This window comes from Theobroma cacao, chromosome 2, assembly GCF_053813885.1.
Source record: "Theobroma cacao isolate CCN51 chromosome 2, ASM5381388v1, whole genome shotgun sequence".
Classification (NCBI taxonomy): Eukaryota; Viridiplantae; Streptophyta; class Magnoliopsida; order Malvales; family Malvaceae; genus Theobroma; species Theobroma cacao.
The window spans coordinates 4,762,248-4,783,765 of record NC_142640.1 but is presented as its reverse complement, the minus strand read 5'-3'; the positions used below and the strand labels follow the sequence as shown (position 1 = coordinate 4,783,765).

The 21,518-nt window shown below is 33.8% G+C and overlaps 4 protein-coding genes and 1 pseudogene across 9 annotated transcripts; 3 read left to right on the top strand and 2 right to left on the bottom strand.

Annotated features, from left to right (window-relative positions):
- Positions 1–1,565: 1,565 nt before the first annotated feature.
- On the top strand, positions 1,566–5,266 carry VRN1 (AP2/B3-like transcriptional factor family protein). 4 transcript variants are annotated; one of them, XM_018116320.2, is made up of 6 exons: positions 1,566–1,959; positions 3,787–3,999; positions 4,135–4,231; positions 4,302–4,358; positions 4,442–4,641; positions 4,730–5,266. In XM_018116320.2, the coding sequence occupies exons 1-6, from the start codon at positions 1,900–1,902 to the stop codon at positions 5,000–5,002; spliced, it is 900 nt and encodes a 299-aa protein (XP_017971809.1). In that variant the 5' UTR covers positions 1,566–1,899; the 3' UTR covers positions 5,003–5,266. The 4 variants fall into 4 exon arrangements, with proteins under 4 accessions (XP_017971809.1, XP_007042309.1, XP_007042311.1 ...); XM_007042247.3 differs by having other exon boundaries at positions 4,284–4,358; XM_007042249.3 differs by having other exon boundaries at positions 3,787–4,231.
- A 1,953-nt stretch (positions 5,267–7,219) lies between these two features.
- LOC18607857 (B3 domain-containing transcription factor VRN1-like) lies at positions 7,220–9,435 on the bottom strand. The gene is made up of 4 exons (XM_007042246.3): positions 9,186–9,435; positions 8,011–8,815; positions 7,744–7,931; positions 7,220–7,652 (listed from the first exon to the last, which is right to left on the bottom strand). Exons 1-4 carry the CDS (start codon positions 9,291–9,293, stop codon positions 7,401–7,403), a joined length of 1,353 nt encoding a protein of 450 aa, XP_007042308.3. The 5' UTR covers positions 9,294–9,435; the 3' UTR covers positions 7,220–7,400.
- A 937-nt stretch (positions 9,436–10,372) lies between these two features.
- On the bottom strand, positions 10,373–11,986 carry LOC18607856 (B3 domain-containing transcription factor VRN1-like; annotated as a pseudogene).
- A 335-nt stretch (positions 11,987–12,321) lies between these two features.
- LOC18607855 (B3 domain-containing transcription factor VRN1-like) lies at positions 12,322–15,591 on the top strand. Of its 3 annotated transcripts, none has more exons than XM_018114629.2 (5): positions 12,322–12,645; positions 13,734–14,361; positions 14,437–14,621; positions 14,713–14,986; positions 15,336–15,591. In XM_018114629.2, exons 1-4 carry the CDS (start codon positions 12,553–12,555, stop codon positions 14,980–14,982), a joined length of 1,176 nt encoding a protein of 391 aa, XP_017970118.2. In that variant the 5' UTR covers positions 12,322–12,552; the 3' UTR covers positions 14,983–14,986; positions 15,336–15,591. The 3 variants fall into 3 exon arrangements, with proteins under 3 accessions (XP_017970118.2, XP_017970119.2, XP_088659300.1); XM_018114630.2 differs by having other exon boundaries at positions 12,325–12,645; positions 14,443–14,621; XM_088803174.1 differs by having other exon boundaries at positions 12,538–12,645; positions 13,734–14,621.
- A 424-nt stretch (positions 15,592–16,015) lies between these two features.
- LOC18607854 (B3 domain-containing transcription factor VRN1-like) lies at positions 16,016–18,037 on the top strand. The gene is made up of 4 exons (XM_007042239.3): positions 16,016–16,166; positions 16,541–17,330; positions 17,416–17,603; positions 17,695–18,037. Exons 1-4 carry the CDS (start codon positions 16,062–16,064, stop codon positions 17,944–17,946), a joined length of 1,335 nt encoding a protein of 444 aa, XP_007042301.3. The 5' UTR covers positions 16,016–16,061; the 3' UTR covers positions 17,947–18,037.
- Positions 18,038–21,518: the final 3,481 nt, after the last annotated feature.

Genomic DNA, 21,518 nt, shown 5'->3' with positions numbered 1-21,518 from the left:
TCCAAGAACCATCTCTTTCATGCATGATTGCAGCTTTGCAACTGTCAAATATCTTTTACTGTTTTGCCTCCCTTGTTTCGACAATTTAACAACTTTAATATACTAGTTTGTTTTAATTGCCCTATATCAAGATCATTATTATGAATAAAAAGCAAATATTCCCTTACTTTTCCCAAATTATCAAAGGCTTTACCCGGATTACATGTCATCGTTGATTCCAGGCAATAAATTTTCTTTCCAGGATATATTGATATATTTATTGAGGAAACCCTATGCATATACAAATTGAAAGCTCATATTAAACCACTACTCTGTTGGGTATTTTTATTTGCATTAACATCACTCTTCAAACATAAAAATTGATGCCATCATAAACAGAAGTTGGGGGACCAACAAATGCATCGCCATACCATATGATGAAGAATTGAGAAGATTTTAACCCCAAGTAATCCAAAGTGTGGGTTGATTTGGAAGAGCAGAAAAAAACAAAGATGAATGAATTATTTGATTGGTTGAGATTTAGAGGCCCGACAACTTCAGGCAGTAAGGGAGCAATGAAGTCATGAAGGTGTAATAAAAAGGTGGCTTCTTGCTTTTCTTCATTTTGCTGTGCATGTGATTCTGGTCGTGGTCCCCATCCACCCTGACTTGACACGTGTCCAAAAGTCTTTGTCCTAGACGAATGGAATAAATGAAAGGATCCCCCTTTGCTGAGAGAATTGCTGGGGTCACAGGACTCAGGACGACAGTGTCTTCTTTTGCCAACCTTTGACTCAGTGCTCTCCCCTTCTTTCTCTTGCTGACTCAACCCAGTCACCAAAAAATGAGTTCCAACCAAACTCACCATTGTTTACTAATCTCTTCAAATCCATCACGAATCTGTCTTTTACCAAATATTTTTAATAAAAAATAATGAAATATTGAATAATTGATGGGGTTGACACTTTTGCCCATAATAAACAATTTTCTCACCATGTACTAATACTTATTGTAACTTAAATGCCCATCTTTTTCACCTTTAAGAGGAAAAAATGTGCTAACAGAGTAAAAACCTATTTAGTCTTTGTCAAAACTCGGGATATCATTGATTTTGCATTGTACTATTATTAGAATTACTGATTTATTATGTCAAGTTATGCTGTCAAATTCTCATGTTTAATTATAATGCTAGTAGTAGATTGAGAATAGCTATAGAGAAGGTTGCACTCTCCTTACAATTTTCAACATAAACATACTTTTTATAATTTTTTATGTAAATTATTATGTAACTTGATTGTTGTTGAACTACTGGAAATGGAAAATTATAATTAAAATTGAATTATGCCTTAAAATGTTGTAAAACTATGCTTGACTTCTGATGGTGAGTTGGTGGGTCAGCACAAAAAAGAAAAAAAAAAAAAAACACTAAAAAACAAGCAGGGGAGTTGGTGGGACACACGGTGGGTGCTTGGGTTAAGCAGGCGAGATTAAAACTCAGTGAGTGAGTAAGTAGGGGGAATGTGATAAAAACTCGGTTCCACTTTTAGGTCAAGTTGATGTTTTTTTTTTTTTTTTGGTCCCTTAAGGTTTAAAAAGCACTATTTGACTAGGAAGAAAAACCAGTGGGGAAGCAGAAGAGGAAGGGGAGACCCAGATCTGAAACCTCTTTCCCTCTCTCTTTCTCTCTATGTTTTGTTGTCTCTCACTCTCTCTTTGCTTTTTTTGAGTATCTCTCTCTCTCTCTCTCTCTTTCTCTCTCTGAGCACTTAACAAAGTCTTATCATTTAATCAGTCAGTCAGAGAGATTATATAGATACATAAGAGTAGATAGATAGACAGATACATACACTTTGAAAACTCAAAAAAACTCAACTCTTCCTCAAACTCAACATCATTATATGATCTGACCATTTCTCCAAAATGCCACGCCCTTTTTTCCATAAGCTTATTCTCTCCTCTACCCTCCAAGACAAGAAACTGGTAAAAGCGAAAAAACCCAATCTTTCTATTTCTTCAGTCTTCTTCTTCTTCTTCTTCTTCTTTTTAATTTTTTGTTATGGTCTTATATGTTTTTTATATTGTTTTGGACTAAATTAGGGAGAGCAGAGAAACAGATGATTGGTTTTTTGGTTTGATAATTTAATATTTCTAGAAGTTCTTTTGTTGGGCAAAGTTTTTAGTGTTGGAAAAGTACAGGATGATGGGAATATATTATGGGTTTTGTTTGTTTTGTGTTTTTTTTCTTCCAATTTTCGGGTTTGTGTATTTTTTTTCCTTTCTTTTGTTTATTGAAGTGTCTGTTTTTTAGACTATGGGGTGAAATTTGAATGTTGAGACCTGCTAGAGTAAGTTTGGTCGATGGAATTAGAGGAAGACTAGGAGACTTGAAGAGTTAGTTTAAGGTTTTGGTAGCTCATGTGATAGGATTTTGATTAAGTAATCGTAGAAGTTTGTTGGGTTGCTGGTACTAGATGAACTGGGTAAAGTTGAAGGAAATGGATGAAACACAAGATCTCAATTATTCGTCATCTAGTCCTTTTATTAGGTAGGTGGTGTGTTAAAGCTGTGGGGAGTTGCAATTTTTTGAAACATGATATATTTTGCTTCATGGTAGTAACTCTATTGAGTTATATGAGTCTCTTAGTATTATGCTAGTAAGAAAGAAATTTATTTTTTTTTTCAGGTTCAATTTTGCACGAAATACTCTAATGGTGAAGCAATTGTAACCAAAAGGCGTGAAATGCTTCTTGTTGAATGATTATGCATTTTTTGCTTAAAATTTTTACACTCATTTAAAGTGGTGTGATAATTCATTTTGATGATTTTGTTAGAAAAATCATTGAAGATTTTAATTAGTTTCTATGTAAAACATTTTAGATAGTAGTTTACCTTCCCATGATCTACCTGCATGTGAGTTGAAGGCTTATTAATTTTCACAGTTGAAATTGATATGCTGCATTCCAAAGTTGGGGTATGCTATTGTTTTGATCTTCCTGTATGAGAGTGGGGGAAGACACTGCAGGTCTACATGACAGTGAAATCAAGTTCTTTATTTCCTGGTTTTTGTTGGATTTATAGGGTTGATTCCCTCTTCTTCATTCTTTTGGTTGCAGCCCAGGGGAGGGGGGGGGGGGGGGGGGGGGTTGTAAAAAGATGCATCTTTCTAATAGAGTTAAAATTTACCAAAACCAGAAAATTAAAGTGTAATAGGATCTTTATAAAATATTACATATCCCGGATACCAAAGGTAATCTGTATTAATTTCGCAAGATGATGCCAGTGGTGTAATGCATTTCACTCTTCATTCTTTTTGTGTATTACTTAGAGTGGGAATGTGGAGACTCTCATCCGTGTTTTGCCATTTGTTTGGATGACATTCCTCTTTGAGTTAAACTGCTAGTGAGTTTGATCAAATAGGCATCAAATGATGTGGCTAGTACATAATGGTGCTTTATGAACAAGACTAGAAAGTTCATCTATGGTATTTGCTTTTTTATTTTTTTATCGTTCTTCTGATTTTTGGTACTAGGAAAAGTATATATGGATTTTGCTTTAATTATGATTATACTGACTGCATTTATGTGTGATGATGTATATTATTTTCTATGAAATGATTCAAACTTGTCTTTTGGATGCTAATATTTCTTTAGGTAAGAGGATGGACATAGTAGCTTTATTCATATAACATTAGGTTTAATGTCATAATGTTATGGAAGTTCATCTATAAATTATTCATTAAAATCATTTGAATCCCAAGTTTATTATTCATCAGACAAATAAGCCTAACTTGATTTGGGGTGTCTGCAGAGGATCCCTGATAACTTTGTTAAGAAATTCAGGGATGAACTATCTGTTGCTGCTGCTCTCACTGTTCCTGATGGTCATGTTTGGCGTGTAGGAATAAAGAAAGCTGACAACAAGGTTTGGTTTCAGGAGGGTTGGCAGGAATTTGTAGAACGTTACTATATCCGTGTTGGCTACTTTTTGATTTTCAGATATGAAGGAAATTCCGCGTTCAGTGTTAGTATATTTAATTTGATCAACTCTGAAATAAATTATCAGTCTAATCCCCTCATCGGTAGTCAATACAATCATGGCAAACAATATCCATTTGAAGAACTTGAAGATGATGAATGCATCTCTCCAGCACTGCAGAATTTGTTTGGTGGGACAAAGCTTAACAACTGCATAAACTGGACTGGTGAAGTCAACCTTCACACATCAAAGGGTGTTAATAATCAACCTATTCGAGGTATGGCTCTTCATTTGATGCATTTGAACTTAAAAAAATTCTGCTAATGTAGTGAAATTGCATTCTTCAGGTGCAGAGCTACCAAAACCAAAAAAGCCTGGGAGGAAAAAGCGGAAGTTTGACCCTAGTAAGTCCTCTTAACTATGCTTTTTGTTTGTTTGCAGTTTGTAAGGTATTGAAATTTCTCATCGGTTGTCCAATGAAATGTAGATGAACAGGATTCATCTGTTGGACATGAAGATGAAGTGGAAATGCGCTTTAGATTTTATGAAAGTGCTTCAGCCAGAAAGAGAACAGTGACAGCTGAAGAAAGAGAGAGGGCAATTAATGCAGCCAAAGCGTTTGAGCCAACTAACCCTTTCTGCAGGGTTGTCTTGCGACCATCATATCTGTACAGGGGATGTATTATGGTGAGCATTGTATATGTCTGCTGTACATGTCTTTTCAGTTTCAACCCATAGCACGCCTCAGTGTACATTTTGATTTTTGCTCTTGCAGTACTTACCATCATGCTTTGCTGAGAAGCATCTAAGTGGGGTTTCAGGATTCATTAAACTTCAGCTTCCTGATGGAAAACAGTGGCCTGTGCGATGTCTTTATAGAGGAGGCAGAGCTAAGTTCAGTCAGGGTTGGTATGAATTTACATTGGAGAATAATTTGGGGGAGGGAGATGTCTGTGTCTTTGAGCTGCTCAGATCGAGGGAATTTGTGCTCAAAGTTACTGTATTTCGTGTCCTTGAAAGCACAGGACTAATGAACCGTCCTCAATAAAATGCCTGCTGAGTTAAACCAGCTTGAGTATAGTGGCCGGTAATTTCAGGAATGTCAAAACTCTTAAGTAACTCCTCTTTTTCAGGTGATGTGTAACTGATCTGGGTCCTTCATAAGAAATTTAGATGCCGTGCCATTTTGATGTCCATAAGCTTTAATGGGACTTTTTAGCAGCTTAGGAGAGTGGATACAAAAATTTTGTGGCTTGACTAGGTCTGTAAATAGAATGTCCAATGAAGTTGACGTTGAGTTGGATTGGAAAAATGGGTCTTAGACTTGATTTTATGGTTTGTTTGATTGGTTTGAATTTTTCATTCGCTGCTTGGCTTGAATTCCTCTTACTGCTTTCATGCTGTAGTTTTATCTATTGCTTTGACTTTTTCTTTCAGAGTTTACTACAGAAAACATGCTGCTCTTCTTTCCCATTTTTATCTTCATATCTTTTCGACATAGTCATTCTTATTGTAGCGATAGTTGTCATTTGTATGCATTTGCATGTTTAAAGATGTTTGTTATTATCTATCTGCTGAATTACGCAATGGGAGATAACTCTTATTGTGTTTCTTTTTCTACTGCCTATATTTCAGCACAGGATATTACACAATTTCATGATCATTGTTTATTCCCAGGATATTTCATGATTTTTTTTGGCAAAAATAAGACTAAAAAGCATATTTTCAATGGATATGGAATCCCCATCTCCTGGTTTTAGCTTCAGGCTGGAGTTCCTGGCCTTTTATGTTTGTTCAGTTATCTTATCTAATGGTTAGCATAGCTAACTATCGTTCAGGAATTTGAATTGGCTAATGTTAGACTCCTAGTAGAATTGTTTTTATATCTAAGTTATTTTGTGGGATAAGTGTTGGTCAACTCAAGACATACTGAAGCAGCCAAGCAGGATAGTGATAGCCAAGTTGTTTTCCATATCAAAGTAGTCAACTTTCGAAAGCTTGGGAGTAGCCAATCAAAACAGCAATAATGATATGCCGTTTAAGTTCACCATCCCTTCTTTTTCTTTCAACACTTTTCAACCCATTTGACCCTTCTAGTCTGACCACTGATCTGAAGAACATAGTGATAGACAAGAGTTGGCCCCTGCTTTTCTAATTTCTATACCAATCACAACAGAAGAGAAACAACAGGCCTTGAAAGTCCAAGTTGAATTGTGGGACTAAAAACCACGGAATTATATGTCAACTATTGAATACGAGAATTGGAATGACTATCATGTCGAATAGGTCAGACCGCAGAGGGTTGAGTGAGATTTGGCAGTGTTTCAGCTTGGACACTCTCTTCCTTCTCAACGGCTCTTTCTCTCTCTCTCCTTTTTTCCTTTCCGCTACACTCTGGCTTTTCTTTTCTACTCGGCCCTACTCAGCTTCTTTTTCTTTCGCTTTCTCCTTCCCTTTTATGAGTCATTTTATTTTTTTCTTTTCAATTTTTAAACTATGTATTTTTTAAGAAATAAAAATATTATATTTATATCAAAATAATACGCGAGAATGAAATTCTCATAATATTGTCTAATAAAATTGAAACACGAAACATTGTACTAACAAGATATTGAAAAGTCATATTGGTAAAAAAATAATCATGATACACATAAATGATATTGATTTGTCATTTTTTTTGAGAGATTTTTAATAGTCGAAGTTAAATTTGAATAAATTTTTGATTTATCTAAAAATGTAACGATTTTATTGTTGATAGCCAATATCGCTATATGACATCCCTCATCTCGACCCATTGGCAAACCTCAATAAACATTTCATAATTCTGCTTGATATGTAAAATAGTTTTCGAGTTTGATCAATCAATGTTGAGTAGAAGTTGTTCATAGCCAACATCACTGTACAACATCCCTCATCCCATCCCATTGGCAAACTCCAATAAATATTTCATAATTATGCTTGATATGTAAAGTAGTTTTCGAGTTTGACCAATCAGTGTTGAGTAATACCCAATCTTGAGGCGACAGAGACCATTGATCAACTACTCCGCAAGGGATCTATTGACATAAGCAAACGTGGGAGTAAGCTATAACCAAAGAATGAATAGTATCTTCAAGAAACTTTTTAACGTGGAAGATCCTTTGGAAGTAAGTATGCTATGGTGGTTAAATATTGCTTCGTTGACAATACCTAACAGCACTTATACCTTTGAATTATATTCATTCTTGGATCATTAAATCAAGTTCACTAGGATTACTCTTGCCTGTTAAGAAATTAAATTGTATATATATTCGTAAATATATACATTGCAATGAACATGGATATATATTTTTCACAAAAAGAAGAGCAAAACTTGAGGACTCCAAATTTAATCTTGTAATAGTTGTCACCTCTTCCATATCCAAGACACACAATAGAAAGTCCGATCAAGAGGCAAGTGAGTTTACTTAATTTGAATCTGCACGAAAAATTGATATTTTGTGAACAGCAGCCTTCTTATCTCTCAACTCAAAGAAGCAGACGTCTCCTTCCTTCAAATTATTATCTCTCCAAAATCTATGGCATCCCTTTCTTAAAATCAGGGTACAATTGTTCTGCCTTCGGAGTTCAATAAACCACTCTCTTCCATCAGAATCCTCAACTCTGATATGATCTGTAACCCCACTCAAGTACTCAGCAGCAAACCCAGCTGGAACAGGCTGCACAAAGAGATGAATGTTGCAAGTAAGGCGTAATTTCTAACATGATATGAAAAATTTCACAACAAGGTTTATTTATCTCAAGGCTTACCATAGTAGAGGAATTAAAGTGACAGCGCCGCAAGATAATCATGAAACAAGGATTCATAGGCTTGATCACTTCCACAGCCCTGATTGCCCTCTCTCTGTCACGGGATGTTGAAGAAATACCAAAAAACATCCTACTAACATATATTTCAGTTTCTTCATCTTGTATTGACCCGTGCTGACCTTGTTTACCTGCATTTTGTGTAATTACTGATGAAGAAACAAAATAACTTTTAGCTATATAATATAAATATGAACATGAAAGGCTTACCAGACTCAGTTTTTTTATTTGCTTCATTGCCTTTGTGCATTACTTCTAAGCTCTGTAGATTAGCTCTTTGTATAGTTATCTTAAGTTTCTTCCCATCAAACTGTTGCTTCAGGTCTCGAAGTTGAACAGATAGATCCTGATCATGTATACCCGTAGCATTCTGATTCATCAGGTGACTCTTGCTAGGCAGTAATCTGTGAGATCTGCGAAGCTCTTTTATGTTCGAATTAATTTGCCTTGATTCATTCAAATGATCAAACTCCACCTCTTCGGTCTTACATCTTCTGACTCCAGTCACTTTGGCCTGTTTAACTTCAGCATTCTTGTGTGAAGCAGCATCTCCTTGAGGCTTTCTGACCAAACGCTGCTGAGATGATGCAGCCTGCTTTCCGCTAATTATAGCTTCTCGGTTTGTCCTTTCATCCAAATTCGGAGCTTTGACACCTAAAAACTCAGGTGAATCGTCCTCTTCTGTTTCACTATCTTGGTGAATTGAATGTTTCTCACTCTCACCATCATTGAGCTCCTCATCATTACTTGGAACATAACTTGGATAGTCAACCTCGCAAGCACTATTATCAAATATAATAACATGGAAAGTGGAATTTCTTTCATATCGAAAGATCAGAAAATACCCATAGCGGATTGAATTATACTCAACAAATTCATGCCAACCATCATCAAGCCAAATCCTGTCATCAGCCTTTGTTAACCCTATCTTCCATTTTCTTCCATTGGGAAGAACGAAAGTTGCAAGACTGGAAAGTTCATGCCCAAATTTCCCAACAAACTTCTTCGGAATTTTCTGCAAATACCAAATTAAGTATTATAGCTATTAATAATGACAAGTCTTTCACAATCTTGTTGACGTATGCAATGCAAACCAGATTATTTCAACAAAACTATGTAGGATATACAAATTACGCCTTGATTAAGTGTTTGGTTTCTAACGACAAAAAAACAAAGACCAAAAACAATCCAACAACGTCTGACCCAAGTCGATACCAAAACCCATAATTTCATCCCCAAATTCAATTCACTTTCAAACTTAATTGATGAAACCCATAGTTTTCAGTTTTGTATATTCAACCCTTTTCTTCCATTTATCACTTGACTAAAAACCCTCATTGGCAAAAGGATAAAAAAGATAATACAAAAGTTAAGGGAAGAATTACCAGCTTCTTCTCTGCAATTGTATGAGGAAGAATAATCTTGAAAAAATGCAACGATTCCTCCTCCACCACGTGATTTGAACGTGGTCTCTTTCTTGTTCGATGAGCCATTAATTTGTTTTAGCCCTTCAAAGAAGATGTCTTGAATTACATGCATACCTGTTTGAAGTATATAGCACAATTGCACTCACTCTGGAGTTCTACGTAGAAAGGAGAGCTGTTGAAGTTTTTGTAACAAAAAATATTTTGATAGATTCTATATAATTCAAAATTACGATTAATTAGCATTTTAGTAATGGTAAAAGATATACTTCCTAAGTAGGGTAATTTTCCTTTTCTTGGTCCTCCAATAAGGAAAAAGAAAAAGGGGAAGATAAGGCCCCTTCTTTAGGTCACTTTTAATGGAACAAATAAATTGCAATTAGACTGGGCATTAGGAGGGGATAGAAAGATATTATTTAATAAAACCCATAATTATTAGGAAATAAATTTGTTATCTTGATTTTCCTTTAATTTTTTTTTTGCTTCTAATTTATTAATTAATATTATTATTAATTTTATTTTATATACATATATTAGTCATAAATTTCTTTTTAACCATTCATGCCCCATTTCATCTCAAGTAATGCTTCTTGACTTGGCTGAGCATGGCCAATAACAGAAAATGGTGCCTTGAGTGTATACTGGGAAAATATGGAATATTTACAACATAAAATTTCAAACATAAAGAGTACAGCTTTCTACACAGATTTACACTGAACATAGTTCACTTTTCTCTTCACGTTCAAACATCAAACAGCATTCCAATTTCCAAGACACATAAAAAGGGTAAACAACGGAAAGACCATTCAAGTGTTAGATATCATCGAAAATTTTGCACTTTGAACACAGAACAATTGCAGAGTAGATGTTGGTCTATGGAAGTTACTACAATATGATAAAACCTGTATCCTCTTGGAATCTTAGCAAGTTACATAAATCTCTAGTTAAATATACGAAAAAGTTATACTGTCCCAGTCAATAGTTATTGTTATTCTATTTATCAATTCACTGTGTCATAAGACAAAAAAATATTGCATTATATTCTCCTACTTGCTTTAACAGAAAAGCTTACAACATAAATTAAACCGAATCCAATATAAATAAACAGAGCATCAGGAAAGGAAAGATATGTACCTGATACAGTTTAGCTAGTAAAAGAACAAATTACAGGATTATAGTTGGTTCACTGATCCTGCATCTTCAAGAACTCGGAATATGGTAACTTTCAGCACAATCTCCTCTGTGTTAAGCAGCTCAAATACACAAACATCCCCTTCATCTAAATTATTATCCAAGACAAATTCAGCCCATCCTTTGCAAAACTTCAAATGGCCATCCACATAGATACACCGAACAGGCCACTTTTTCCCTTCAGATACCTGAAGCGTGATAGTGCCATTAACTCCATTCAGCTGTTTCCTAGCAAACCAGCGAGGGATATGCTGCAGAAGCAAAAGGAGTGACAACTTTAGTATACAAGTATTTCAAAGCTCAATCAAATATTATATTAAAGCATTATTTCATGGGCTTACAAGAAGTATTCTCTTGTGCACATAGGATGGTCACAAGATAATCCTACAGAAAGGATTGTCGGGCTTGAGCGTTGCAGCTGCATGAAGTGCACTTTGTTTTTCTTCTGTTGTCACATCTCTCCATCTCCTTGCAATATTTCTTAGAGAGTTCATGGCTGGCAGCTCTTCTTTCACGTCGACTTTGCCTAACGACTCATGTTCGTCTATATCTTTCAATGAGTTAGGCTGAGTAAAGTCAATTAGGAACACCCTATAAAGAAAGTTTATAGTTCATGGAGCTCACTAGGTTCAGTTTCTTGTTTTATCTTTTTGATTAGTTGTTGTGTTTCATTCAAGAAATACGGTCCACCTTCATCTGCAGTACTTGTAAGCTCAACCCCATTAAGCTGAATGCCTTTGCCTTAAGTCAATTGAAATGTTGCTTGTAAATCATGCATATCATTTTTCTGATGAAGGTTTTTCAGATCAGCCCCACATGTTGATCAAGTTCTTATATTTCTTCCTATCACGGTTTAGGCATTCATCGAAATCTTTCTCCATCAAAAAGTATGAACTAGAACATTTTGGGCAAGAGCCCATAATCTCAGCAAGGTCACCATCTTCTATGTTTTTTAGATGCTCATCAGGACTCAGTTCTTCTGAATTATATATTTAGACCATTAGATAGATAGTTTATCTCTGAAGCTGCCAGATTATATACATGAACATTGCAATGTGAATTCCCGTTGTATCTGAAGACCAAGAAATACATAACGCAGATGGCCAGATTATGTACATGAACATTTGAATGTGAATTCCCTTCGTATCTTAAGACCAAGGAATACCCAACGCAGATGGAGTAGTGTTCAACAAATACATTCCAACCGCTGTCAAACCACATCCTTCGTTTATCTTTCTTCAATTCCACTAGCCAGAACGGACCACTGGGGTAGCAAGTGTAACAATTGAAGAGAGTTTATCACCATATTTCTTAACAAACTTATGTCGGATCCTCTGTGAGTAGAAAAACCAAGTCAAAGTCTGTTTCAACTTAGAATACACTTAGACAAGAAGAGGAAGTTTCCCTGAGCAGAATCAAGGAGAGTCCATATTATGGTTCAACAGTCAGTTTTATTGCTGAAGAAACAAACACAAAATGTTTTCATTGTTGGAATAGGGCAGCTGAAAAGCAAAACTTGCCAGGCTAACTTGTCCTAGTTTATGAAGAAGAATAGTAAAAAAGGTGCCCATATTTGGGCAAAAGATAAAATTTGAGCCATATAATGCTTCTAATTGTCGTTGATGGTAATTGAATCAATGGGGCATTATAATAATCACAACGTGCAAGCCACTTGCAATACTTAAATAAAATTATTGATGGACAGTACCTAAATAGCAGATTTCTGCAGAAATAAAAAATGTGAAATCCTATGCCATGTAAAGGTCCAAGGCCAAAACATAAAATAAAGAGGAAAGCTACACTCATTATGGACAAAAGCAAAAGAAAATATAATATATTCAACGCCAAAGAAATTTAAAAAGATCACTAGGAGTCTAACTAAAAAATATGGAAAATTGTACCAGGCCTATTAATGTGTACAACTCAAATCCCACTAGATTTTGATGTATCTGAGTGTGGCTTCAGTTGTGGTTGGACCCCACCAACAACAGGGTAAGTTTGGAAGTTGGAAACCAAAAAGGAAAAAAAAAAAAGAAGAAAAATCTTGTGGCATAAAAAGTAACGTAAAAATTGTTGATCGTGTCTTTGTCTGAGTTTGTGATCGTCAAACAAATCCCAGCTACTCCAAAGAAAATCAATGTCACAGCCAGTGGGTCCAGCTTTGCCTGAGAAGAAACCCTGCATCTTCTACAAGTTAATCGTGTCCTCCATTCTTCAGGACAAGAAGCTAGTTAAGTTCTCTTACTTCCTACATTTTTTTTTTTTTTTTATCTTTGTTTGGTCTCTGGGAAAGTTTACAACTTTTGGGTTATTTATTTATTTGTTTGCTTTGAGCAAGATTGTTGCCGGGCTATGCATGAAAGTTTTTTTTTTTTTGTTTGGTTGATAAGAAAGAAGAGAAGGTTTTTACATCAAAATCAACCCATTTTGGTCTACACATTTCCAAGTTCCAACAATGGCTTGGATCATCATCAAGTCTATCTACTCTGAGACTGTAATTAAAGAGGAAGAGAAAAGTATTAGAAAGTTTAAACATTGTTTGGTTGCTGGAAAAGCTGATTCGAAAAGATTAAACTGTTCACATTTCTACTTTACCCCCTCTTTATTTTTATTCTGTGTGTGTATATGTGGGGTTGGGCCCTGTTGGATACATGTTTTTTTTTTTTGGGTATTTCTCTTTTGTGCTTTTTAGTTGGCATAATTTGGTTATATACTTTTTTGCTTGCTTCATTGTCTTGTTTATATCGTATTGATCTCTTCATTGAACCAGTTGGACTCCTAGTGATCTTTTTAAATTTCTTTTGGCCCTGAATATATTGTATTTTTCTTTTCCTTTTGTCCATAATAAGTGGAGCTTTCCTCTTTATTTTATGTTTTGGCCTTGGACCTTTACATGGCATAGGATATCACATTTTTTATTTCTGCAGAAATCTGTTATTTAGGTACTGTCCATCAATAATTTTATTTAAGATTTGCAAGTGGCTTGCAGGTTGTGATTATTATAATGCCCCATTGATTCAATTATCATCAATGACAGTTAGAAGCATTAAATGGCTCAAATTATATCTTTTTCCCAAATATGGGCACCTGTTTTACTATTCTTCTTCATAAACTATAGGACAAGTTAGCCTGACAATTTTTGCTTTTCAGCTGCCATATTCCAACAATGAAAACATTTTGTGTTTGTTTCTTCAGCAATAAAACTGACTGTTGAACCATAATATGGACTCTCCTTGATTCTGCTCAGGGAAACTTCCTCTTCTTGTCTAAGTGTATTCTAAGTTGAAACAGACTTTGACTTGGTTTTTCTACTCACAGAGGATCCCACATAAGTTTGTTAAGAAATATGGTGATGAACTCTCTTCAATTGTTACACTTGCTACCCCCAGTGGTCGGTTCTGGCTAGTGGAATTGAAGAAAGATAAACGAAGGATGTGGTTTGACAGCGGTTGGAATGTATTTGTTGAATACTACTCCATCTGTGTTGGGTATTTCTTGGTCTTCAGATACGAAGGGAATTCACATTTCAATGTTCATGTATATAATCTGGCAGCTTCAGAGATAAACTATCTATCTAATGGTCTAAATAATTCAGAAGAACTGAGTCGTGATGAGCATGTAAAAAACATAGAAGATGGTGATCTTGCTGAGATTATGGGCTCTTGCCCAAAATGTTCTAGTTCATACTTTTTGACTGATAAAGATTCTGATGAATGCCTAGATCGTGATAGGAAGAAATATAAGAATTCTACATGTGGGGCTGATCTGAAAAACCTTCATCAGAAAAATGATATGCATGATTTACAAGCAACATTTCAATTGACTCAAGGCAAAGGCTTTCAGCTTAATGTGGTTGAACTTACAAGTACTGCAGATGAAGGTGGACCGTATTTCTTGAATGAAACACAACAAATAACCAAAAAGATAAAACAAGAAACTGAACCGAGTAAGCTCCATGAACTTAAAAACTTTCTTTATAGGGTGTTCCTAATTGACTTTACTCATCCTAACTCATTGAAAGATATAGACGAACATGAGGAAGAGCTGCCAGCCATGAACACTCCAAGAAATATTGCCAGGAGATGGAGAGATGTGACAACGGAAGACAAACAAAGTGCACTTCATGCAGCTGCAACGTTCAAGCCCGACAATCCTTTCTGTAGGATTATCTTGCGACCGTCCTATGTGTACAAGGGAATACTTCTTGTAAGTCCATGAAAGAATGCTTTGGTATAATTTTTTGATTGAGCTTTGAAATACTTGTATCCTAAAGTTGTCACTCCTTTTGTTTCTGCAGCATATCCCTCGCTGGTTTGCTAGGAAACATCTGAATGGAGTTAATGGCACTATCACACTTCAGGTATCTGAAGGGAAAAAGTGGCCTGTTCGGTGTATCTATGTGGATGGCCATTTGAAGTTTTGCAAAGGATGGGCTGAATTTGTCTTGGACAATAATTTAGACGAAGGGGATGTTTGTGTATTTGAGCTGATTAACACAGAGGAGATTGTGCTGAAAGTTACCATATTTCGAGTTCTTGAAGATGCAGGACCAGTGAACAAACTATAATCCAGTAAGTTGTTCTTTTACTAGCTAAATTGTATCAGGTGCATCTTGCCTTTCCTGATGCTCTGTTTATTCATATTGGATTTAGTTTAATTTATGTTGTAAGCTTTTCTGTTAAAGCAAGTAGGAGTATGTAACGCAATTTTTTTTGTCTTATGACAAAGTGAGTTGATAAATAGAATAACAATAACTATTGACTGGGACGGTATAACTTTTTCGTATATTTACCTAGAGATTTAAGTAGCTTGCTAAGATTCCAAGGAGTAGAGGGAATGAGGATAAAGGTTTTAATTCTATTGTACGTAACTTCCACAGACCAATATCTAACAATTGAATGATCTTTCCGGTGTTTGCAGGAGCTGGCTCTACTTGTCTGTGTATATCAATGCTTATAGGTGTTTTATTGTGAAAAAAATAAGTGAGAGTTTGATGACTAGTTACTCTTTTTATGTGTCTTGGAATGCTGTTTGATGTTTGAGTGTAAAGAGAAAAGTGAACTATGTTTAGTTTAAATCTGTGTAGAAAGCTATACTCTTTATGTTTGAAATTTTATGTTGTAAATATTCCATATTTTCCCAGTATACCCTCAAGGCGCCATATGCTGTTATTTGCCGTGTTCAGCCTTCAGATTGAAAATGTTAACATAATTGTATAAATTCAATAATTCAGCATTAATTATAGTTTTATATATTATATCTGTAACAATATACAATTTCAAAATATAAGACTTTTTGTTTTGTTACACAAGATGGGAAGAAAGATTTGAAACTACAGGTTTTTTCATTTTTGTATATTTTGGAGAAAAAGGATACGAGTGAAAAGGTTATTAGCAGTTTACATTACGAGATTTATGGTTTTACCCTCTCAAGTTAAGAAGCATTGCTTGAGATGAAATAGGGCATGAAAGGTTAAAAAGAAATTTATGTCTTCACTTATGTATATAAAATAATAATAATAATAATAATAATATTAATTAATTAAAAAAACGAAATCAAGATTACAAATTTATTTCCTAATAATTATGGGTTTTATTAAATCTTTCTCTTTCTAGCCCTCCTAATTCCCAACCTAATTGCAACTTAATGGCTCATCGAACAAGAAAGAGACCACGTTCAAATCATGTGGTGGATGAATCGTTGCACTTTTTCAAGATAATTCTTCCTCGTACAATTGCAGAGAAGAATCTGGTAATTCTTCCCTTAACTTTTGTATTTTCTTTTTCATCCTTTTGCCAATGAGGGTTTTAGTTAAGTGATAAATGGAAGAAAAGGGTTAAACATACAAAACTGAAAACTAAGGGTTTCATCAATTAAGTTTGAAAGTGATTTGAATTTGGGGGATGAAAATTATGGGTTTTGTTATCGACTTGGGTCAGACGTTGGGTTGTTTTTGGTTTTTTTTTTTTTTTTTTGTCGTTTGGAACCAAACACTTAATCAAGGCTTAATTTGTATATCCTACATAGTTCTGTTGAAATAATCTGGTTTGCAAATGCATACGTTAACAAGATTGTGAAAGACTTGTTCATGACAATAGCTATAATACTTAATTTGGTATCTGCAGACAATTCCGAACAAGTTTGTTGGGAAATTTGGGCATGAACTTTCCGGTGTTGCTACTTTCGTTCTTCCCAATGGAAGAAAATGGAAGATAGGGTTAACAAAGGCTGATGACAGGATTTGGCTTGATGATGGTTGGCATGAATTTATTGAGTATAATTCAATCCGCTATGGGTATTTTCTGGTCTTTCGATATGAAAAAGATTCCACTTTCCACGTTATTATATTTGATAATAGTGCTTGCGAGGTTGACTATCCAAGTAATGATGAGGAGCTCACTGATGGTGAGAGTGAGAAACATTCAATTCACCAAGATAGTGAAACAGAAGAGGACGATTCACCTGAGGTTTTAGGTGTTAAAGCTCCGAGTTTGAATGAAAGGGCAAACCGAGAAGCTATTAACGGAAACCAGGATGCATCATCTCAGCAGCATTTGGTCAGAAAGCCCCAAGTAGATGCTGCTTCACACAAGAATTCTGAAGTTAAACAGGACAAAGTAACTAGAGTCAAAAGATGTAAGACCGAAGAGGTGGAGTTTGATAATTTGAATGAATCAAGGCAAATTAATTCGAACATAAAAGAGCTTCGCAGATCTCACAGATTATTGCCTAGCAAGAGTCACCTGATGAATCAGAATGCTACGGGTATAAATGATCAGGATCTATCTGTTCAACTTCAAGACCTGAAGCAACAGTTTGATGGGAAGAAACTTAAGATTACTATACAAAGAGCTAATCTGCATAGCTTAGAAGTAATGCACAAAGGCAATGAAGCAAATAAAGAAACTGAATCTGGTAAGCCCTTCATATTCATATTCATATTCATATTATATAGCTAAAAGATATTTTGTTTCTTCATCAGTAATTACATAAAATGCAGGTAAACAAGATCAGCACGGATCAATACAAGATGAAGAAATTGAAATATATGTTAGTAGGATGTTTTTTGGTATTTCTTCGACATCCCATGATAGAGAGAGGGCAATCAGGGCTGTGGAAGTGATCAAGCCTAAGAATCCTTGTTTCATGATTATCTTGCGGCGCGGTAACTTTGATTCCTCCACCATGGTAAGCCTTTAGATAAATAAACCTTGTTGCGAAAATTCTCATATCATGTTAGAAATTACGCCTTACTTGCAATATTCATCTCCTTGTGCAGCATGTACCAGCTGGGTTTGATATTGAGTACTTGAGTGGGGTTACAGATCATATCAGAGTTGAGGATTCTGATGGAAGAGAGTGGTTTATTGAATTCAAAAGGCATAGAAATTTTGGCATTCTTTTAAGAAAGGGATGCTATAGATTTTGGAGAGAGAACAATTTGAAGGAAGGAGACGTCTGCATCTTTGAGCTGAGAGATAAGAAAGCTGCTGTTCACAAAATATCAATTTTTCGTGCAGATTCAAATTAAGTAAATTTACTTGCCTCTTGATCGGACTTTCTGTTATGTATCTTGGATTCTGATTGGACTTTCTATTACTAGCAAGGTGTGAAGCATATTATATGGAACTGTTTTTTTCTAATAGAAACAGGAACTGTTAATTAGAGAATAAATGAATAATTTGTTAATAAAGAATGTGTCAGAAGAAGAGATAATGAATGCAGCTTTTCAGCCTCGTTCTCACAGGAATTGTTATCAATGCAATAGAGAGGTTTTTTCAGCATGGCTGTATGTTGGAGGAGATTAACAGAACTAACGTAGTCCTAATACCAAAAACTAAGGATCTTGTGGAGGTGTCTCGGTTTAGGCCTATAAGTTTGTGTAACTTTGCATATAAAATAATATAAAAAATAATGGTAAATAGGTTAAAACCATTTATAGGTAAACTGATTACTAAAAATCAAGATGCTTTTTTTGGAAGGAAAACAGGTACAAGACAATATTCTGGTCCCTAGTGAGAATTTTCATATTTGGGATTGAAGAAAGGGAACAAGTATGGAAATGGCCAAATAAGGCTAAAAATAGACATGCATAAGGCCTATGATAGAGACGTAATAAACTTATTTACATATTAAAACTTATTATCTTCTTTTTTCAAGAGACTTTTTCCCAAATAATTATTATTTTTATATGTTAACCTTATTTACATAGAAATTTAGTTTTATCATGTATAAATTTTTTATTACTATTTTTTAAACAATTTCATAAATTAAAAGTAAAATTATACAATTAGTTCCTATACTCAATAAAAAAATGTGAATTTAGTTCTTACATAATAATTTGTGCAAATTGAGTCTCTTTATTTTTTTAATTTGTTAATTTCAATCTAACTCCAACATTATTAAATTTTCATCATTAAATACGGAAACGTTACATTTTGATCAAATTGACATAATATTGATTAAGATAATGTGACAATTATCTTGTTGATGTGGGATTTACTATATGTTGACATGGCATTCATCATGCTAACATGGCATCGATTGAATTAACAACAGTTTATGTTTATATGGCACTTGTTGATGTGACAAAAAAAAAAAAAAGGTTGATGCAGCATTTGTTGACATAGCTACGAATAGACAAAACGAAGAAACGGTCAGAAAGTGCAATGCCCTGGCTGCCTTTTAAAAAAAATTGTTTTTTTTTATTTGAATAATTTAGTTTGAATTTATATAAAAAAGTTACTGTTAAGTTTAAAAAAACATAAAAACAAACATATAAGGTGGGTTGGCCGTTCTATTCATATTCTTACTTGCTATGGAAACCAAATCAAAGATTTGTAAGTATTTCCATAACTACACTTGTATGGTTTGACCAAAACAAACTAATTACCAGATGTTTTTCATCTTATAATTTTTTTTATTTTATCAAACTAATTACTACAATTTATTTTTATTTTATCTATTGGTAGTCATGTCAACAAATGCCACATCAATATTTTTTAACCATGTTAGCAAATAGCAAGTGCCATGTCAATATAAATTGTTGTCACTCCAATCAATGCCATATTCGTATAATAAATTCCACGTTAGCATATAATCAATGTCATATCAATAAGAAATGCCATATTATCTTAATCAATGTCATGTTAGCTTGATCAAAATGCTATGCCAAAATATTTAACGTTGTTAGGTTTGGACAAAAATAAAAAAAATAAAAAAGTATAGTGACTCAATTTATATAAATTATTATCCAGAGATTAAATTTAAATTTTTTTATAAAATATAGAAATTAATTGTATATTTTGACTTAAAATAAGATGAGCATATAAAATAAAATAACAAAATAAATTAAAAGAACTATAAAACAAGGGTAGAAAAATTGTACCTCCAATGGGCTCCTAAATTTGTCCAAAATTGTTTAGGTCTTGTTAGGCCAAATCAGCTTTGGGTGGAGTATCGGATTCGAGTGAATAAGTCCTTTCCTTATTCTTTCTTTTCTTTTTCTTTATCCTGAAATGACGTCGTTTGGGTGCCTTACAACCATGGAAAAAACAACGCCGTTTTACCCTTTTGTTTCTCTTTTTCGGCTGAAACGACGTCATTTAGGCTTCTTATGAGTTATGACCAACCTAAAACAACACCGTTTCACCCCCCTTTTTTTTTCCTCCCCAAAACGACGCCAAAACGACGCCGTTTGACAGCTACTACAAATATTTCAAATAACCTTCTCCATTCCCTCTCTCTCTAGCTTAAAGCTTGTCCCTCGACACCCACAAACCAGATTTTGACGACCAAACCCGTCGTCGACCATCGCCTAGCATTGTCGATCATTGCCCAACGACGTTCTTTCCACCCCAAAAATTGCCTTTTGCTTCCTTTCAACCTCCTTTGTCCTATAATTGGGATGGATTTATCAAAAAGACCTCTTACTTTTCCAAATCTAAAGAAAACTAAGTCCCCCTAAAAATCTAGATCTAGTAGACCAAAGTTTGCCCAATCAACCTTGATTTCTTCCTCTCTCTTTCTTATCTTTTCCATCGATTAGTTTGGCCATAAACCCCCACAAAACCTTCAAACCTAAAATGCTTTCCCCTATTTTTTTGTGGCCTTGTGATTGTTTGTTGTATATATTTCGTGTTGTGTTTTGTGTTGCAGCCAGAGGGGGGGTTTTTATGCCTTTCCAATCAAAACAAGAGATTCCTTTTTTATTTTTGATTTCTTTCCCCCCCCCTTTTTTTTTTAATTTTTCCTAATGTTTTTGTTTTTTTTTTGTTTTGATTTTGTCTTACATTAAAATATTTTCAAGACTTATACTTATTTAGAAGACTAAAAATTAATTTTAAATATAAAATATTTTACCAGTCAACAAGATTAACTACAAAAATTATCTTACGCACAAAAATATTTTTATATTAAATTTATGAGTATAAGTTAATGAATATTAATATTTAACTTAAAATATTAAAAAATAAAATATTAATTTTTAATTTTTAAAAAATTAATTTAAAAAATTAATATTTAAATTAGTCAACATTATTAAAATTAAAAAAAAATTTAGTGAAACCATTCAATACAATTAAATTTTTTATTTATAAATGAAATAAATCTTAAAATAATTATAATAAGAAAATTTTAATGATCATTATTTGATGAATACACAATTATAATAAGTTTAAAACTTACTAATAATTATAATAAAAAATATTTTATTGATCGTCATTTAATGAATACATATTTATAAATATAAATTTTGGATATCTTATACAATTGATTAATATTTATATTTTTATAGTTAGATAACAAAATGATAAGATGAAAATTTTTTTGAAAATTAGATTTTATTTTTATTACAGATATGTGGTTAAATACTTTAGGAAATATCATTATTAATTTTGTTTATTTTCATTTCCATTCTTAATTTTGATCCCTAATTAGTGAAAATCAAATATCAATATTGTTTTTTAATCAACATTTATTTATTATTTTAACACCTAAATAACTCTACCATGATGAAAAATATTTTTCATAAAATATCCAAACAATGAAAAATATTTTTGATAGTTTATCCAAACAACAAAAAAATTAAATTTCCCTGTAAAA

What these genes read in the sequence shown, in the direction of transcription:
- VRN1 (XM_007042248.3), top strand. Translation starts at nt 1,900, where the DNA reads ATGCCACGCCCTTTTTTCCATAAGCTTATTCTCTCCTCTACCCTCCAA. An exon ending in CCCTCCAAGACAAGAAACTG is followed by an intron (nt 1,960 to 3,786) that starts GTAAAAGCGAAA and finishes GGGTGTCTGCAG; the next exon opens with AGGATCCCTGATAACTTTGT. An exon ending in TAATAATCAACCTATTCGAG is followed by an intron (nt 4,232 to 4,283) that starts GTATGGCTCTTC and finishes CTGCTAATGTAG; the next exon opens with TGAAATTGCATTCTTCAGGT.
- LOC18607857 (XM_007042246.3), bottom strand. Translation starts at nt 9,293, where the DNA reads ATGGCTCATCGAACAAGAAAGAGACCACGTTCAAATCACGTGGTGGAG. An exon ending in AAATAAAAAAACTGAGTCTG is followed by an intron (nt 7,932 to 8,010) that starts GTAAGCCTTTCA and finishes CACAAAATGCAG; the next exon opens with GTAAACAAGGTCAGCACGGG. An exon ending in ACTTTAATTCCTCTACTATG is followed by an intron (nt 7,653 to 7,743) that starts GTAAGCCTTGAG and finishes CTCTTTGTGCAG; the next exon opens with CCTGTTCCAGCTGGGTTTGC.
- LOC18607855 (XM_088803174.1), top strand. Translation starts at nt 12,553, where the DNA reads ATGTCACAGCCAGTGGGTCCAGCTTTGCCTGAGAAGAAACCCTGCATC. An exon ending in TTCTTCAGGACAAGAAGCTA is followed by an intron (nt 12,646 to 13,733) that starts GTTAAGTTCTCT and finishes TTCTACTCACAG; the next exon opens with AGGATCCCACATAAGTTTGT. An exon ending in TGTACAAGGGAATACTTCTT is followed by an intron (nt 14,622 to 14,712) that starts GTAAGTCCATGA and finishes TTGTTTCTGCAG; the next exon opens with CATATCCCTCGCTGGTTTGC.
- LOC18607854 (XM_007042239.3), top strand. Translation starts at nt 16,062, where the DNA reads ATGGCTCATCGAACAAGAAAGAGACCACGTTCAAATCATGTGGTGGAT. An exon ending in AAATAAAGAAACTGAATCTG is followed by an intron (nt 17,331 to 17,415) that starts GTAAGCCCTTCA and finishes CATAAAATGCAG; the next exon opens with GTAAACAAGATCAGCACGGA. An exon ending in ACTTTGATTCCTCCACCATG is followed by an intron (nt 17,604 to 17,694) that starts GTAAGCCTTTAG and finishes CTCCTTGTGCAG; the next exon opens with CATGTACCAGCTGGGTTTGA.